Source organism: Equus caballus, chromosome 20, assembly GCF_041296265.1.
Source record: "Equus caballus isolate H_3958 breed thoroughbred chromosome 20, TB-T2T, whole genome shotgun sequence".
In the NCBI taxonomy this organism is placed as follows: domain Eukaryota; kingdom Metazoa; phylum Chordata; class Mammalia; order Perissodactyla; family Equidae; genus Equus; species Equus caballus.
Window position 1 is genome coordinate 39,485,187 of NC_091703.1, and position 19,039 is coordinate 39,504,225.

Below are 19,039 nucleotides of genomic sequence, written 5' to 3' on the forward strand. Positions count from 1 at the left end.
TTTAAGTGACATGGAAGGTGGCACTGGATGTCTTGTTTTCATTCTAAAATAAAGTTAAATTAGAAATTTAATATATTAGTTATAATAGTTATAATAAAGGAAAATTATAGTCTGAATATCTAGTAAGCAATCCTGAAGAGATAACTATTAGATTAAATAGTTTCTATTTAAGAAACTATTTCCTTAAAATAGAGAAAAATTGCACAAACCCACTCATTCAAAATAATTCAAGTAAGAGATAAATTGTCTATGATGAGGAAGCAGCTCTGGAATAACTTTTTTGTTTCATTTTTTATGCAATTTTTGAAACATAGTTTACATACAATGAAATGCATCATTTTAAGTGTACATTTGACAAATTTATGTAACCATGTAACCATCAACACAATTATGGTAAAGAACATTTCTGTCACTTCAGAAAGTTCCCGTTTGCCCCTTCCTAGCCAGTCCCCACCCCTCTACCCCTAATCCTGGCTTCGGTCGACCACCAATCTGCTTTCTGACACTATAGAGTAGACTTATCTTTTCTGGAGTTTCATATAAATGGAATCGTATAGTATTTTTGTGTGTGTGTCTGACTTTAGTGTAATATTTTTGAGATCCATCTGGATTATGTGTGTCATTAGTTCATTCCTTTTTATTGCTGAGTAGTGTCGATTTTATGAATATACCACAGTTTGTTTATCCATCCACCTGTTGATGGACATTTGTTTCAATTCCAGTTTGGGGCTATGTAAATTCCAGTTTTGTATCCTATGAATATTCACGTGCAGGTCTTTGTGTGGACGTACGTTTTCGTTGCTCTTCGGTAAATACCTAGGAGTGGCATTTTTGTTTTGTTTTTTTTTTGTAATTTTATTTTTTAAAGTTGTTACTGTGTTTACCATGCATTCTAAGCATAAACCAGGAAATATGTTTACGGAAGTGTTGTATTGTTCTCCCTTGTTATAAGGTACTAGAGTTTTTTCCCTCCTGCCTTACAATTCTTAGGAGTTTGACTGTTCAGGGCCTGATTTCTCTTCTCTCCCTTAGATCTTGGATTTTGGACTGGCTCGACATACAGATGATGAAATGACAGGCTATGTGGCCACTAGGTGGTACAGGGCTCCTGAGATCATGCTGAACTGGATGCATTACAACCAGACAGGTATTGCTTTTATCAGTTCTTTAGGTCCTTATTAATACTATGTTGGGTGTATTTGGGATTCTTAGAAGTGGAGTTGGTGGGAGTGGGAGGAGACATCTTTTCTTCCCTCTGTGATCCTTTTAAAAGTCCACAAATAGAAAATATTTCAGTTGTTCAGATAGAAAAAGTGGGGTTTCTATACACAGCTTTCAAACTTTGTGATTTAGCATTTGGGTTTTATTTATTTAGATTTTCAACATATTCTCTGAGTACTTCTACCTGAAGACAATGGGTTCGTAATCTTCTCTCTCCATATTCCTTGGGAGAATCCACCATTTCTACCAATATGAAACTTTTGCCCCTTTTCGAACAGCTTATTTCTCTTCCCTTAACTGTGTTTTGACTTATCCCACCTATGAAGCCCTTTGGTTGGGTGAAGGTCTTAATAAGCTTATTTCTGTAAAAATGAGTATAATTGTTGAACCTCAGATGTCTTAAATAATAATTTGAGTATTTCACCCCTAGTTATAGTTCCATTTATATCCAAGGATGGTAATAGTGACATTGTATGCGCTTTTATTTCTCTTTAATTTTGCCAGTTGATATTTGGTCGGTGGGATGCATAATGGCGGAGCTGTTGACTGGAAGAACGTTGTTTCCTGGCACAGACCGTATCCTTTAAGAAGTTTTGGCTTCTTGTTTCTTATCTGTAATCCCGTGTCCATGAAAGTATGTTACTTTTACCTATCTCGAGGGAAGGCTCTCTTACTCTTTTACTCCCAGCTGTGTACTTGCTTTTATAGTTCAGATATGTATTATGAGATATGGCCTCTTGCTGAATATCTTGGCTTGCCAAGAAATAGGCTTTGGTTTGCTTTTGTGCATTGGAGAAACTGCTCATAAGCTGGAGAACCCTTTAAATCTTTCATATGTCATCTTTTTGCAGCGAGTCCCTTATATTAATCTTCCCGCAGCAGCTCTGCAACCTGAGCGTATTCATGAGAAGCTCCAGGTCTCGATGGCTCGTTTAGTCTGCTTGTTATAAACACTTAATGAGCACCAGATAGCCATATCTAAATCAAGGGTATCTTGCTTTTATGTTTGTTTTCTATATTAAAAAGGCTGTATTTGGTCCCTGTAATGATGATACTGCTGACTCTGGTTATGTTTGTTGTTTAACAACAAATAATAAAAGCAAGAAGTGACCCTGTCGTGTGCCTTTTTGTTTTTTTTCCAGCACCACTTTGTTTTTATCCCAGGTTGTAGCCAAACCTTCATTTACTTCCAGATTTATTGTCTAGATTATGGTTTATCATGGCCCCTTTATTTTAGCCCCTTTCCAGTCTGCTGCATGCCCATTTCATGGTTTAGACATCATATCCTCAAAATGTGATTTATTGGGACTCCTAATTGTTGCACTTGGGGAAGAAGTTGAGGTGAGAAAGAATGTTGAAATACACGTCTGGAATTAGGCTTGAGGATTTTTGTAAAGTTCATTTGACTACCCTTCGGTGGGTTTGGTTGGGCTTTTAGAGATCTGCAGTTACCTGTGTTCTGTCATGTCTTGGGACATAAAAGCTGTTTTAGCTCCTTATAAGCAAATTCAAGGAGTTTATAATGCAGAATGTCGGTTTACTTGCTCACAGTTTGGGATATACTTCTGTGGTGACTGAGGTGTTCGTGTTATCTATCCACGTATTCTAACTATCTTCTGCGAGAGAAAATGGACTTTCCTAATGAACTGAGAAACCCCTGTCCTCAAGTAAAGCTGTTTACTTCCCGCCCGCTATTACCGGATTGATGTAGAGTTTGGTCTCCCTGTACTTAGCTCACCTTATTGCTCCTCATCCCCAGATTTTCAGTTAGTTTAATACCTAGTGTTTCTCCTCTGTCCTTCGCTTCCTTCACCTTATGTCTGTTTCTTAGAGATGTGGTATGTACATGACAGTCCAAGCTAAAAGAATTAGGGAAAATTTGTAATTCCCCCTTTCCTCAGGTATGTACCTCAGAGTCTCATCCTTTAGTCTGTCCTCCCGAGCACACTGCTCTGATGCTTTTCTGCTTCCCCTTCCCCTTCCCCCTCCTTATATCTGCATCTCCATCTGCCTCAGTCAGTCCTAGACGCTCATACCTACATACACACCAAGTGGTGGAGAGAGACTGACAGTAGAGCACACTGGGGAAGAGCGTGTGCTCTGGAATCTCTTCCTGGGTTTAGATCCCAGCTCCTTTACTCCCAGCTGTGTGACTTTGAGCACGTTTTCTCATCTCTATCTCTTGGTTTCCTTAACCATAAAATACTAATCATAGTACATAGTCTCACAAGGTGGTTGTGAGACTTCAATAAGATAATATCTGGAAAGTAAGCCTGCCAGGAAATGTCAGTCATCATCTTCTTTAATGACTATTGGGAAACAGTTTTTCCCTTCTTCCCACTTTCTTGTCTACCTATGAATCATTAAAGGTTAATTTTTTGTTTTATTTAAATTTGGTGACAGATAGTAAAGGTTGGATCCCCTTGGCAGGCTGCTCGTAGAAAGGTTTCAAAGCGCTTGTGCCCTGTTGGTCTCACAGACAGCTGCCTAGTCCCTGATGGCTTGACCCTTTTACAATGCTCACCTTCAACCTGTAAGAGTCTACCCTTTTATGCATACTTCTTGTCCTTCTCTGAGCTTTAGAAAGAAAACCTAACTTTTAAACTTTTTACTAGGGAGTTCTTTTTTTAATACTTGAGAATTCATTTCAAAATTCTTACTTTAGTAATACACTGTTACTTTTCTACTTGGCTCTTTTTCAGACAGATGTTCTCCTGGACTGTAAAAATCAAATTCAGAGGATTTGTGTTTGTAATATATATAACCCCCATCTTGTCAGTTGCCATCTGTGTGGATGTAGCGAAGGAGAGAGGAAAGTGTTTTTTATTATTTTTTCTTGCCTAAAGTGTACAATCGCTTATTCTAGCATAGTGGGTCTTAACCCTCATTGTGCATCAGTATACTTTGGGAAGCTTTAAAAAATTGCAGGTGCCTGGGCGCCACCCAGAGACTCAACTTCAGTTGGTGTGGGTCAGCACAGGCTTTGGTCTATTTTTCAAGTCCCCAGTTGATCCTAGTGTGCAGCTGGTTTTGGGTATAACTAGGGTTAACCGAGTTGAATTTTAGTTTTAACTTTTCAAGCTTGTCCTGAAAAAGTTTTTAGTTAGCGCTCTTTCCTCGTTTTTTTAATAAAGTTACCAGTGAGATCAGAAATTTAAGAATCTAGAATTATGCACCTGGGGGCCTAGTAAGACATTAGAAAGCATCTGATTGAACATCCTGTTTTTATAGGTGGGGAAACCAAGACCCAGAGAAGATAGATCCAAAACTATTATCTGTGACTCAGGTCACAGTTTCTTTCCAATATTCTTTTGTTGCTTATTCTCTTAATTTCTAGAACTCCTCTTCTTAAAACCTTTGCAGAGTGTGCTGGCTCCATGCTCTCTTCCTTTGCCCTGAAGGGCATGCCGCTACTACTGATTTATGGTTTTTAAACGCAGCTGAATGCTGAGGCATCCTCTAGAGCATGCTCTTTATTTGAGTGCACAGTTTTCTCCCCATTTTCCTCATTTATTAATCATCTTGCATTTTGCACTGGTGGTTTTAGCTTCTAGATAAGAACTATCTAACAGAACTTTCTGTGGTGTTGCAAGTGTTTTATATCTGTGTTGTCCAATATGCCACATGTGACTGTTGAGCACTTAAAATGTGGCTAGTGAAACTTAGGAAATGAATCAAAAATATTTTTTTGGTAAAATGTGCTAAGATAAAATTTGCTATTTTAACTTTCTTTTATTGTGGTAAAAATATGCATAACATAAAATTTACCATTTTAACCATTTTTAAATATACAATCCAGTGGCACTAATTACATTCACAAAGTTGTGCGACCATCACCACTATTCCCAAAACATTTTCATCACCCTAAACAGAAACTCTGTACCCATTAAATAATAACTCCTCATTCTTCCCTCCTTATTAGTTATATCTGTTCTACTTTCTGTTTCTATGAATTTGCTTATTCTAGATATTTCATATTAGACACAATGTTTGTCTTTTTGTGTCTGGATTATTTCACTTAGCATAACGTTTTCAGGGTTCATCCTTGTTGTAGCATGTATCAGAACTTCATTCCTTTTTATGGCTGAATTCTATTGCATTGTATGTATATACCACATTTTGTTTATCCATTCATCTGTTCATAGACACTTGGGTTGTTTCCACCTTTGGCTATTGAGAACAGTGCTGCAATGAATATTAGCATACAAGTATTTGTTTGAGTCCCTGCTTTCAGTTCTTTTGTGTGTATGGTCACATGTTGCTAATGACGGGGATATGTTCCAAGAAATGCTTCATTAGGTAATTTTGTCATTGTGCGAATGTCATAGAATGTACTTACACAAACCTAGGTGATATAGCCTACTAGACACCTAGGCTATATGGTACTAATCTTATGGGGCCACTGTCATGTATGTGGTCCATCACTGACGGTAACATTGTTATTCGGCACATGGCTGTATATCTAGGAGTGGAGTTGTTGGGTCATATGGTAATTCTAAGTTTAGCTATTTGAGGAGCCACCAAACTATTTTCCACAGCAGCTGGCCCATTTTACATGGCCACCAGTGATGTATGATCAGTTTCTCTACATCTTCACCAATACTTTTCTTTTGTTTCTTTGTTTTTTTTTTAATAGCTATCCTCGTAATTGTGAAGTGGTATCTCTTTGTGGTTTTGATTTGCGTTTTCCTAATGACTAATAATGTTGAGTATCTTTTCCTGTGTTTGCTGGTTATTTGTATGTCTCCTTTGGAGAAATGTCTGTTCAAGTCCTTTATCCATCTTTTAATTGGGTTGTCTTTTTTTTTTTTCAGAACTTTAATTTCTTTCAGCAATGTTTTGTAATTTTCAGTGGACAAGCCTTTCACTTCCTTGATTGAATTTATTCCTAGGTGTTTTATTCTTTTAGATGCTATTGTAAATGGAATTGCTTTCCTAATTTCCTTTTCAGTTTGTTCGTTGTTGGTGTGTAGAAACATAACTGATTTTTGTTTGTTGATCTTCTACCCTGCATCTTTGCTTTATTTGATTATTAGCTCTAGTAGCTTTCTTGTGGATTCTTTGGTATTTTCTATATATATAAAATGATGTCATCTGCAAGTAAAGATCATTTTACTTTTTCCTTTCCAATTGCTCTGACTAGAACTTGTACAACCTTGAACAGCAGTGTTGAAAATGAGCATCCTTGTCTTGTTCTTGTCTTAGAGGGAAAGCCTTCAGTCTCTCACCATTGAGTACGACTTTAGCTGTGTGTTTTTCATAAATGTTCTTTATCATGTCAAGGAATTACTCTTCTCTTTACAGTTTTATGAGGGTTTTTATTTGAATTTCAAATTTTATTTAGATTAAATTTAATTGTGTGTGATTACTGGTGTTGTATTGGACTGTGCAGTTTTAGTTCTCTGCAAGTCTTCCTTCCTACCTTTTTCTCAGTTTTTGTGGTTAGTCTCCTTCTTGAGAGATTCTCTAAGTACTGGTTGTTAGTAATCCCTGGAGTTCCCGTAAAGATATAAGAAATACTAATTTTTGTCAGAGCTAATTATATATTGGGTTAGAAATTATTCTTGTGACTTTGCAGAACCCTTCCATCTAGCTCAAAAATAGTATTGTTATTTTTTTTAAAGAAGTCCTGCCTTGATAAGTTTAGTTGACTGGGTAGATCAAATGGACACAACTGATAGAACTTTATATTAGAAAAGAGTGAGGATACAGAATGTCTCTTCAGGTATGGTGGTAACTTATTTCAAATACTGTTGGTTTTGAAAAGAGTGAGCCAGTTAGAAAATGTTATCACTAACGCTTAACAGCCTAAGGAAGAGAGAAAATGAGTTTGGTAGCCTATTACCCGTCATATACTGTTTTCTCTTCCAGAGGTCACAGTGTTGGCTTGTTGTTGTTTTCGTTTCCTAGGTAACAAAATGAATTCCCTTCATGTGTAAAACTTTTTTTTCCTTCTTTCACTTTAATAGAAATGGTACTCTTCAGTTATTAAATAGGGGATAATGGGGTTGTTGTTATAATCCTCTTGCCATCAGCTGCTGCCCTACTCCATGTGAATTTTCCTAGTGTATTAAATTTGCTCCTTAATTCTACTTTATTCATTTCTTCTTCTGATTTTTTTCCAAACATCTTATGAAAAACTTCAGACCTCCAAAAAGACAAAGAATAATACAGTGAACACCTATGTTCGTAGGACCCAGATTATGAGATAAAACATTGCCAGTAGAGCTAGAACCTCTGGTGTACCCCTTCCTGTCATATTTACCCCTCACTTTCAGTCATTAGTTTCAAATATTTCTCTCTCATTTTTAAAGAGCGATTTCACTTTACACACAAAAAGCAAGTGTCCTGATAAATGTTGAAGAAGAAAAATATTTTATTGGATTGTTATTTGCCTTTTCTTTTCTAACTTGAGAGTATATTTTCCCAGAAATGGCTAGAATTCTCAGGTTTATCCACAAACCTGGAGTACCCTAAGAACTTTTCTTGGTGTGACAGTGAAAATGACTATTTTGACAACCAAGAAGAAAGGAAGTAGGCCAAGCTGCATTCTAGTCCATCCTGTCTGTCATGAGGAGGATTTCCTACCCTCCAAAAGATCAGTGTCCTGACTTTGCCCTGTAGGGAGTTTTTTCATTGAAAACTGCTGCTCACGTGTAGCAGGAGTCACAAGCAGTCCTGCACCGGGGGCTTGTGTTCATCTTCAATTCCCTGGCCTGCAGAGGTTTTCTAGGAGTTGCCTAGGACACTTAGAGGTACCTGGAGTATGCCTCTTTTACCTTCCCTCTAATGCTCCCACAACCCTTAGGTTGTTTTCCTCACCTGTTCATTCTACCTTTTACTTTTGTTACAGAGAACCCAGTCTAAAGAGTAATTTTGGCCTAAGTAGTTGTTTTAGAAAGGATCAGGAGATTTATGATTTGAATTTTGACATTGTGATCCTACAGTTAGAACACATTTTTACCTAATAGAAAAAATTTTCTTCTATCTGGGGAAAAAAAGGGTTAAAAACTATTATGAAGGATGGCTTGCTGTGAAAGTAACAAATTGTCATAATGTGGTAAATTTTGCTTTGCTCTGCTTATATAGCTACTTGAAGCTCCTTCTGGCCTTAACTGCCTGGACAAATTGTAGTGGCATTACAGTAGCTGGTACTATTGGAAGACTGACCTTATTTCAGTGGATTTGCCAGCTCTTGGAGAACCTATGGTGATTTCTTCTGAGGTTTGCATGCTTTGACTTTCTTCATGCAAGTGCTTCTAGCTACTCAGTAGATTTTTATTTTGCATTGTGTGTTTACTAATCTCCTAAGTGTTGGCTGTCATGCTGTACCAACTCTCTTTGTCCATAGCCCTTATACACTCATGGCATTGTATTTGTAGACTCTATATGGTATAAACACTTCAAATGGAATGTTAGAGAACCTTGTTATGCCTGATATTAAATGAGGCAGCTTTTCTCGACTACTTTTTTATGTATAGACTTTGCATTGAATATGGTCATTCTGTGTTGTGAAGGCAAGGCAGAGAGGTGGAGCTGAGTTGAAAAGCATATTACAGCAAGTCTTTTCAAGTCGACCAATATTTATGAAGCTACTCTGTGGAAGGTGCTGGGGAGAAGATGGGACCTGTCCTCAAACCAGAATGATCATACTTAGTGGAAAGTAAGTTACAGGAGTTACTTGAACAAATGTCTACTTTCTGACTATGAAATAAGACAGCGCTAAAAATACTATCATAGAGCTATAAATAAGTATTGAGAAGAAGCAGAGATTAATTCGAACCTAAGATACCCATGTAGACTTCATGGCAGATTTCTTGTTTGGACAGGTCTTTGAAGAGTAAAAAAGAAGAGAAAAGCCTTGGTAGGAGGGGAGAGTGGAGGATTTTCTTGCTTGTGACTTGGATAAATAAGAAATTGGAAGCTCAGAAGTGCCTTGGAGTATTTGGTGTGAGTTGAAGCATTGAGTGCCTTAAGGAATAGTGGTTTGAGGCAGAGTCAGGAAAGAAGCTTGATGCCAAATCAGGGAGGGCCATGAATGTGAGGCTGAGGAATCGGGGCTTCATTCTTCAGGCCTGTGATCATTTCCTACTGGCAGAAGTGAGAGAAAGACATGGGAGTGTCATGCTCTCCAGGTATATTGGGGTGAAGTTAGGGTGGTTGAGAAACTCACAGCTCAGAGTCTTCTATCTTCCTCAGAGGGGGTGTAAAACCTTACTCTCATTTTCAGGAGTCAGAAGTCTCTTAAGAGTACCAATCTCAGCGGCATTATTTCTAGAGATTAATTTTGATGCATATATTTTAAAACTACCTGTTTGACGGGCCGGCCCGGTGGTGCAGCCGCTAAGTTTGCATGTTCTGCTTCTCAGCAGCCCCGGGGTTCCCCGGTTCAGATCCTTGGTGCAGACATGGCACCACTTGGCAAAAGCCATGCTGTGGCAGGCGTCCCACGTATAAAATGGAGGAAGATGGGCATGGATGTTAGCTCAGGGCCAGTCTTCCACAGCAAAAAGAGGAAGATTGGTAGTAACTAGTTAGCTCAGGGCTAATCTTCCTCAAAAAAAAAAAATTCTACCCTGTTTGAGAGCTGAAGTAGTCTAGTTTTTTTCTGATGTGTGATATATTTTATCATGTGAAATAGCTACCCAGTTAAATTTGTTCCTGAAAAAAGTGAGGGAACAAAATTTTTGTAAACCGAATCATTTTAAATGAGCAAAGAGGATCTTGTCCTAAATTCTATTGTAATTAGTGAATTTGATTATTTTAGGGTGAGACAGTACCCATCTCCCCTGCCCCCTCTTCCCCATTAATGTATGCCTTAATTTTTTTTATCTTATCCACGCCTTGAACTAAGAATCAGCATTGAAATTTTAACCTCCAGAACACATTCATTTTTGCTATTTGTAGATGACAAAATTTACTACTATTCTTAATTCAGAAATCACTTGTGTGAATGGACTTAAACAAGATATCTTTGTTTTCTATAGAACACAGGTTATTTAGGTCTAGGATGGGGTTCAGCAAACATTTTCTTAAAGGGCCAGATAGTAAATATTTTAGGGTTTGAAGACCATATGATTTCTGTTGTAACTACTCATTTCTGCTGTGTAGGGTTTAAGCAGTTATAGACAATACATAAATGAATGGGTAGGGCTGTGTTCCAATAAAACTTTATTTTCAAAACAGGCAGCAGGCCAGGGTTTGCTGACTCCTGTCTAGAATTTTCTACCACTTAAGCCAATTTCATATCTGGCCCAGGGGAGAGAAGACGGCAAGATGCCAGTCATGTTATTGCATAGGTTAATTCCTGTAACTTAGGCAAGTATGGTTGCGGAGGCTGGTATTTTTAAGTTATACTGTATTGCCTTTATACGTATAATCATAAGCAAAAACCTTTCCTTCCATCCTCCTCTCCATCCTGGTCTACCTTCTCCTCCAATATTTTGAGTGCCCACCTTGTACCAGGTGTTAGGCTAAGCACTGGGGATAAGTGGTGAACAGGCAGAGTGGCCCCTGCTGTCACAGAGCTACGGATAAGTAGAGGTGACAGACGGTACACAAACAAAGTAATTATAGATTGTGAAAAGCACTGTGGTGTTTTCAAGTTTGTGCTGAGATGGAGAATAACAGGGAAGCTGGGGGCTCCTGTATCGACAGTGTTGCGGGAGGCCCCTCTGAGGGGCGAGATTTAAGCTGATCCCTGAAGTTGAGAGGGATCTAATCATGTGAGAAACCTGGCAGGATGTTTGACAGGGATCAGAAGATAGTCAAGCTCTCCTCCTTTTCCCCCTGAGTGTCTATATAGACGTGGATCAACTATTCAAATTTTCAGAGAGAACATTAAAAGCTATTTTGTAAGATTTTTTCTCTCTCCTTTTACTTCCTTTTTAGGCGAGACTAAATGCAGTAAGAACAAATGGAAAGTTTTTGTCTTCTGGTTAATACATGCACATTTGTTCTGAGTATACATGGAAGAGTTGGCTACCAGAATAAAGGTTTGGATGTTGCAGCCTATTATTTAGGGCCTTTGGGAATGTGCGAGGTTTGTCATTGCATTTCTAAGGTGGGAACCTCACATCCTGCTTTATTATGGCACTCCTGAAGAACGTGCAGCTGCAGTGGGGCAGGGGGGCCCTCTGCTGGCCGACCATCACTCGCAGTTCTTTGCCTGCTGTAGCCAGTGTAGACAGGTTTTCTAGAGGGTGTGCTCAGGTGGTTAGGCTCTGGGATAGTCGCAGGCCCCTGTCATATTGCAAGCTCCTTAGGTGAGGTCACGTCTTAGGGAATGCTCACAGGTAGGCTTGTATTGCACACCCCTACTCCTGTGCTTGGCTGCTTTTTGCTTCTCTGTAGTGTCCTGCTTCCCAGGGCTCTTTGCTTGGTGGGCTACTAATGCTTTGGTGGAAGGTGAGGAGGTAGGTGTGGCCCGAGCCTATGGACTGAGTGAAGTGTTTGTGTTTTCACCTGCTGTCTTTGGCAGCTAAGTACCCCGCTAAAATCGCTTCACTTTACTGATAGGTAACGTTGACAGATGCACAGAATGAATATGAACTGGGTGTGTGCGTGGCAGTGTTTTGAATCTTTGTACAGGAGGAGCATGTTCTACTTGAAGTGACCGTCCTGCAGAAGCTTTGACCTAGATGAAGTCACCATTTTGGCTTGGTTTGGGGTTTTTTATTTTTGTTCTTGGGGTATTTTGTTTGTTTTTGTTTTGTTTTATTTGTTATTGTTTTTCATTTTTATTTTGTCCCAACATTTTCCTTTATAGTCCACGATTAGATATTGATCAGTTGAAGCTCATTTTAAGACTCGTTGGAACCCCAGGGGCTGAGCTTTTGAAGAAAATCTCCTCAGAGTCTGTGAGTTGATGCTTTAATTGTAATTATCTGCCCTGTTGGGACCCTCTGCCTCTTGCCTTCCATCAATCTGTGCTTTGACCTGGGTGTGTCTGTAAGCACGTGTGCCCTTTGTGTGCTGCCTTCCAGAATGAGGCGTAAGTGTGTGTGCACACACACTCACCCGCTCACATGCATGAGTGTGTTTTGTTCTCTCTATCTGGATATGTTCTTAGATCCCAGGAGCTTGAATTGGGCAGTAGTATCCCAGTGAGATTTCAGATTCTAATTCATTCCAAGAGATTGGTGGAAAATTTGTCTCCATTCTCAAGCCCTGACTTCGTCTTTCTCACAAGTTTCACATATACTCAAGAGCTCTTTTTACTTTTTGGTTAGTGTTTATTCTCAAAGCATGAGCTTCACCGTGTATTAGTCTAGCTTCATCACTAAAAGAATGAAATGTTCATTGTCTACCCACTGTTGCCCTTTTCCAGAAGTTACGTGCTTTTTATTGTTTTAGAATAGACAGCTCACACATCCTGTGTAAGGTGTCTGTCTCCAACAGGGGTACCTCCCTACCCAGTCTCCAGACCACGAGAAGCAACATCCCCATTCCTGATGCCTCAGATGCAGGATTGGGGTTGGAAGTCCTTCCCTCCACAGCCTGCCTTTGTAATTGCAAATTGAGTAAACTGAGAAAAAGCTTTGGAGTTAATGCTTTCCTGCCTCTAAGCAGGGATTTAGAGAGAAGCCATGGGAATGCAACTCTGGCTTGCTTTGGCTGTGATTTCCTGTTTTTGGTAATTTTCTTGGGCCAGAGACATGAGAGAAATCATGAAAGCCCAGCCTTTCTCCCTTTTCCCTTCTGTCTGCTGCCAGGCAGTTGGGTAAAAGGGAAAAAGAGCTGTGGAACCCAGCTCCAGCTGTGCCTTCCTAGATTCTCCTCCCAGCATTCTGAGTGCAGGGCTCCTTTTGCCCACTTGGGAAGACTGCTGGGAGGCTTGAGAAAGCTTGACAGGTGAGTTTGAACTGTTCATCATCTCCCTGACAAAATAAAGAATATTGCTGTCTGATGTGTTTCTGGTACATTCCTTAAAAGGACCACAAAGCCCAGTATATTTATGAATTTCCACTCTGAGGGATATAAGAGAGTATGCTGACCCTACTTTATTTTTTTGTTTACTTATTTAAGACGAGAAAGCAAAAGCACAGAAAGGCTGGGCCTTGCCTGAGTCATGCACTGAGTCACTTGGCAGAGATGAACATAGATCCCAGATGTTCTGATAACGTGATCTAAACTTTACTCTCATGTGGTTGCACACTGTTTTGAAAGTCATTGTCGGAGTTATGACCACAGTGTCAACCTGAAGGAGTATTTCTTTTTTTTTTTTGAGGAAGATTAGCCCTGAGCTAACTACTGCCAATCCTCCTCTTTTTACTGAGGAAGACTGGCCCTGAGCTAACATCCATGCCTATCTTCCTCGACTTTATATGTGGGATGCCTACCACAGCATGGCTTTTGCCAAGCGGTGCCATGTCCGCACCCGGGATCCAAATCAGCAAACTCCGGGCTGCTGAGAAGCAGAATGTGTGCACTTAACCGCTGTGCCACGGGGCCGGCCCCAGGAGTGTTTCTTTTGCTTTATGAAATGCAGAAGCTGGATTGAAGTAAATCAAAGAAGAGATGAGATGATGCTTAGAGAGGATAGTGCATTTTTGTTTTCAATGCATTTGCTTAGAAAGATGGGTAATAGAGAGGACGTGGGGGCAGAGGAATGGGGTTGGGAAGAAGCTCAGGTTATTGATGAGTAGCGCTAATGAGACTGAGATAGCAAATTCATTCCCGGTCTGGGAATGGCTACTAGCAGCTCTTTCTCAGTACCCTCTCCCACCCCCAGCCCTCTGCCCTGTAGATGTGTGCTGTTAGTCTCAAGAATTTCTAAAAGAAAAAGTATGGGCAAAGTAGTATTTACTTATCATTAATCCATCATCTGTGTAGGAGACAGGAACAACACCAAGTGCCTGACTTAATAATGAGATGCCTTTGTCTTATGTGAATAGGGCACATCGTACATTCCAATAGCTCCGGTATGGAGTTGGGCCTAATAAAATTGAGAACCGGAATACAGAACTTACTCAAATAATATTGTATTGAATAAAAGAATAAGAAAGATTTTTTTCCCCCCTGCATAGTTATGGCGAGTGGATAAAAGTGGTTTAAACATTCAAAAGGTTAGACAAGATTAATTTGATGTTAGTGATACTGCCCAAGTACCAGTTTATCTTAAAAGCACGTGATGTGTGTAACACATGATGTGCAAGATGAGTAAAATTGTTTAAAGATTTTAAAAATTAAAAGAAAAAATTCATTGTGAGGGATTGTAGTAAACAGAGAAAGCCAATAGCTATTTTCGTTACTCCTGAAAAGTAGTGAAGTAGCGATGCCATCATTTATGTAGAAATTTGGTTAATAAACAGTAGGACATTCTGAATAGGAGGATGCAAGAATGGATCGGCTGATTGAGAGCAAGTTAGGATGTGCCGTGAGAAAGGGGATAAATGGGCCATGATGGATGGCTAAGGAGAATTTTTTTGGGGTGACCCAGTACGTATAGTGATCAGTGAAAGAACAAAAAGTCATATTAAGAAAATGAAAGCCCTTTCATTGACTCACTCTCACATTTTTCTCTAGAAATATATCCTTCCCCTTAAAACCCCTTCTTGTCAGGAGATTAGTCCTGACAAGAAGGGGTTATAATAACCTATTTGACTAAAGGGGACAAAAACAGGAAATGTACAGGCCAAGTATTGTTCACAGGAAAGGAGAGAGAGGTGGCAGGATTTTAGCATTTTAAAACCCAACTGGTACTCTGCCATTGCTAGTTTACTTAGTTTTACTTTTTACTTAATATTTTCTTTTGTTATTTCTCTTGGCATGCAAGGTACTGTTTGTCATATAATTTGTTTAAAGGTAAATCTAAACTGGTGAGAATGTCAAAGGAACTTCTTGCTCCCTTTTCAATTTGCTGGCCTCTATCTTTGAGCTTAGGGAGCATGAAAGGCTGGGTGGAGCACATGGCCTCGGCTCTTTCCTAATGGCCAGCTTTAAACATATTTGTAGTAATCTGACCACTAGGGAATCTGAGTTCAGGGGATGAACTGAAGTGGAAAAATTATTGAGGGAAGCCACAAAGAAGTGAAGTTACTTGATCAGGGTACTTATTGAAGATGATGCTACAACTGAAGGAGGGAATTAATAGTTAACAAAACATTTTTATTGAATTGTGTTGAGGATTTTAAAAATCCCATCACTTCTGCTTTAACAGAAACACACGATGAACTAATGGTTCTCATGACATTTTGGAGGAGTGGGACTTGTGTTAACGTTGATGGGACAGCTAAAAGAAGTTTGAAATACAACTTCCATAGGTGCTTGTACATGTGGACAATCTCGTCATTTAGCCCTTGTCAGAAAATTGTAGTGTTTTTGCAAACTTCCTCCCAGCTGTTAAGTGAAGTCAGTCTGTTCACCTGTTGAAGAGACTTATGGGGTAAATCACTATGGCACACTAGTACTGTCAGCAACCTGTGACTTCCATTTTGTCTTTGCCATTAGCTTCTAACTTCCCCCCATCTTCCCTTTCTTCACTTACCATTTTATGTTTGTGGCATGTATTTTAAATGTACCACTACTAATGTCTTTGAAAGTTGGCATTGCTTATCAACCCACACACCCACCTCTGTCTTGTATTTGGAGGGGTGGTGCCTTGGAGAATCACCAGAACCTAACCTGTGCCACAAAAGTTTCACTTCTTTCTTGTATGGATATATTGGATGTTTTATTTTGTCCAAATTCAAGTCATACTTTTCTGAATCAGCTCCATTTACCCCATAAGCAAACAGGTTTTGGCATCGGTGCTTGAAAACAGTTCTCTGGCTGGCATCCTGGATCAAGGGGCAGTCTCTTTCCAGGGAGCCTAGAATAGTTAATGTTAAAGACGATGCTAAAACCAAAGAAAATTCATTTTTCTTACCTGATGACCAGTCACTGGCTACATGCCTAATGGCTCTCATGCCATTCACAGAAGTGTGCTTCAACATGCAGCCTTGGGCTCTGGCCTGGGGTGGGTGGGATGGGTAGGGAGTAGGTTTTTTGTTTATTTTTGGGTGGCTTTTTGGCCTTTTTAAAAACTTGAGTTGAAATTTATTTTTTGCACTGTATGTTTAACAATGCCCTTGACTAGGCATCTAAGATATTAACCAGCTTCAGCAGATTATGCGTCTGACGGGGACACCCCCTGCTTATCTCATTAACAGGATGCCAAGCCATGAGGTGAGAACAAATAGACTGTACAGGGATCTCTAATTCAGAAGGCCACATTCTAATTTTATTGTCACTGTATAACCAACACAGTTTTTAATGTCACTGAATGCTTGCATGTGCCTTGAGGGCTACTAAGGCAATGACTGCCTATGTGCTATGGCAAGATGCTGACATTTGGGGTAAAAAGTCATCCAATCCTGTGGATTGAGAATAAATTTATAGGTTTGTACGTAGAAAATGGTGTTACTTTTATATTTGTGTTTTTTGAATTTAGTGCTCAAGAGGCTGTGTGTGTTCTCCTAGGTTCTATGCCTGAAGTTAGGATATGCTACCGTCTGATGCCTTTCAGCTGGAGGTATAGTCAACAGGAGGCCATTAGCATGCTTTCCTATTTATCAGTTGTTTTTAATGGCCAAAAGAGGATTCTTCAATTAAAAAAAAAACTGTAAAATATTTAACACTAATAAGTACTACATTTAAAAGAAAATACACAAATAATAAAGAATAAATATGTACATTTACATAGGGTTAGGTGCCTTCTTTACCAATGCTTAACCACTTACTCTAACTCTGGTTTTATCATCAGAGATGATTGGGGCACTTCTTACTAAGGTGCCTGTAATCTTTTTGGGAATCAGGTTGGCATCACAGAGGCCCTTCCCAGCGGCTTTGTTTCTACTTCACCTACATTCAGGTTTCCTTCTTATTTATCTTATTAGAAGAATGAGTGTTCTCTGCATGAGACAGGTCTCTCTTACCTCTGTTTTCCCTTCATCGTTTTATCCACATGCTCAAGTAGAAGGGATTACAGCCATGTGCGTATTCAATTCCTAGAACTTTCTTTTCAAATTGGAAAGATGCTCAACTGCTTGTCAAAGCCGACCTCTACTGCTCACTCCACAAGCAACTAGGGTGAAGTTGCCCTAGCAACCGGAACTTGTCCTACCCTCATGTGTGTGTGTGTATACATATAAATATACATACACACCTTTTCTGTTGAGCTGTATTAAAACAGGAATTTTAAGGAGGTGGTTAAGATAGATTCAAGGAAGTTTTATCTCCACTACTCAGATGGACTGATAGTGGGGTTTATGTTTTGAAGCAGGAAGGTCATAGACATAATTTGATACCTAATATCTGAAGCACACATTTACCAGTTACATTTGTATTTTTATGATTATTCTCAGTTTTTGGTTTTGCCTTGATTAGAGTTGTCAGTCCTTGAAAGAATTTGGCACCTTAAATTCCTTAGAATGAAGTTTGGAAAAAATTGTGAAGTTGAAACATCCTTAGGAAATGAGAGCAGACTTTCCTTTCTAAAGTGATAGCAGCTAATGTTTACTGAGCTCTCACTCTGAACCAAGAACTGTGCTGAGGAAGAACTGATTTTTTTCTCTCTAATCTTCACTCCAGCCCTGTGACGTAGGCACTGTTGTTAATCCCATTTTACAGACAAGGAGACTTAAAGAGAATATGTAACTTGCCCAAAGTGATAAAGTCAAAATTCAAACTCAAGCCCGTCCCATCGCAGGGGCCAAACTTGTAACAACTATATTGGTAATAAAAGTGGTGTTTGATTCAGAATTTAGTTTGAAGCTCTTTCATGAGTTTTATCTTGCTTGAGTATCACAGTAACCATATAATATAGCAAAGCCAAATCCTAATAGCTAATGATAATAATAATATTTTGCAGATGAGGTAATTGATATGTTAGTTGAGACTTGCCCTAGAAGATGCAGCTAATAAGTGGTAGGGGGAGGATTTCTGCTTAGGCCATGTAACTTATAATCCACTATTCTCTATTTCTCTTACTAAGTTGGTTTCATAGTTTTAAAATGTGTTCGAGCCTGATAGAATAGTGTACTAAACTTATGTTTACTTTCTTGTTATCAGTATTACTTTGTTCACACGGTATAAGATTGATAGCCTTTTGATGTTCTAAGATCAGCACCATAAAAGACTGCTGATCCTAGACTGTTGTTAGGAATACCAATCCGTGTGCCCATTTTAGCTTTTTAGGAAGGTTGTCTCAGAAAGGGGATAATTCTTAGATATGTTGGCCTCATTTTTTAAACTTCTGATCCTATGATCAGAAAGCTACTAAGGAGACTTAATTGGTTAGCATTCTTGTTCACTTGAGATATAATCATGAGAGATAGCAGGAATGAATAGAAGTGAGGATCATAAATAAGGAAGTTAAGATGGCAGTAGGAGAGAAGTCTTTAATGAATATCAAAAACAGTCATAAACATTGGAGCTAGCAGACTTTGTGAGTTGACACTTGTTCTTTGACAAGACCAAGACTCTGAGAACAGTAACATTATTGAACAATGCCATTTTTAAAACCCTTTATTTTTACAGGCAAGAAACTACATTCAATCTTTGACCCAGATGCCAAAGATGAACTTTGCAAATGTATTTATTGGTGCCAATCCCTTGGGTAAGTTCACCATATCCTCATCTCATGGATGTTGAATTGGTTATGACATAAATTAGGGATTTGCAGAAAAATTTTTCCTTTTGACTCAATAGGGTAACATTAATTAAGTCTTGGAAGGTGGTAAATATGCCATTTATTATCTATGTTTGTGTTGTCGGGTCGGGTTTTTTTTTAGTCACATGACATTGCTTGTGTATTTACGTGATCACAGAATTTGGT

The 19,039-nt window shown here is 39.0% G+C and overlaps 1 protein-coding gene across 2 annotated transcripts in view; it reads left to right on the forward strand.

The window, feature by feature from the left end:
* Positions 1 to 19,039, forward strand: part of MAPK14 (mitogen-activated protein kinase 14) — a 68,033-nt gene that overhangs the window by 41,995 nt on the left and 6,999 nt on the right. Inside the window, exons 7-10 of one of the 2 annotated variants that reach the window (XM_023624825.2) lie at positions 1,033 to 1,147; positions 1,726 to 1,797; positions 16,310 to 16,389; positions 18,742 to 18,820. In XM_023624825.2, the coding sequence (XP_023480593.1) occupies positions 1,033 to 1,147; positions 1,726 to 1,797; positions 16,310 to 16,389; positions 18,742 to 18,820 (346 nt within the window). Of the gene's footprint in view, positions 1 to 1,032; positions 1,148 to 1,725; positions 1,798 to 12,000; positions 12,081 to 16,309; positions 16,390 to 18,741; positions 18,821 to 19,039 lie in introns of both variants that reach the window. The other variant, XM_023624824.2, reaches the window with a different exon arrangement.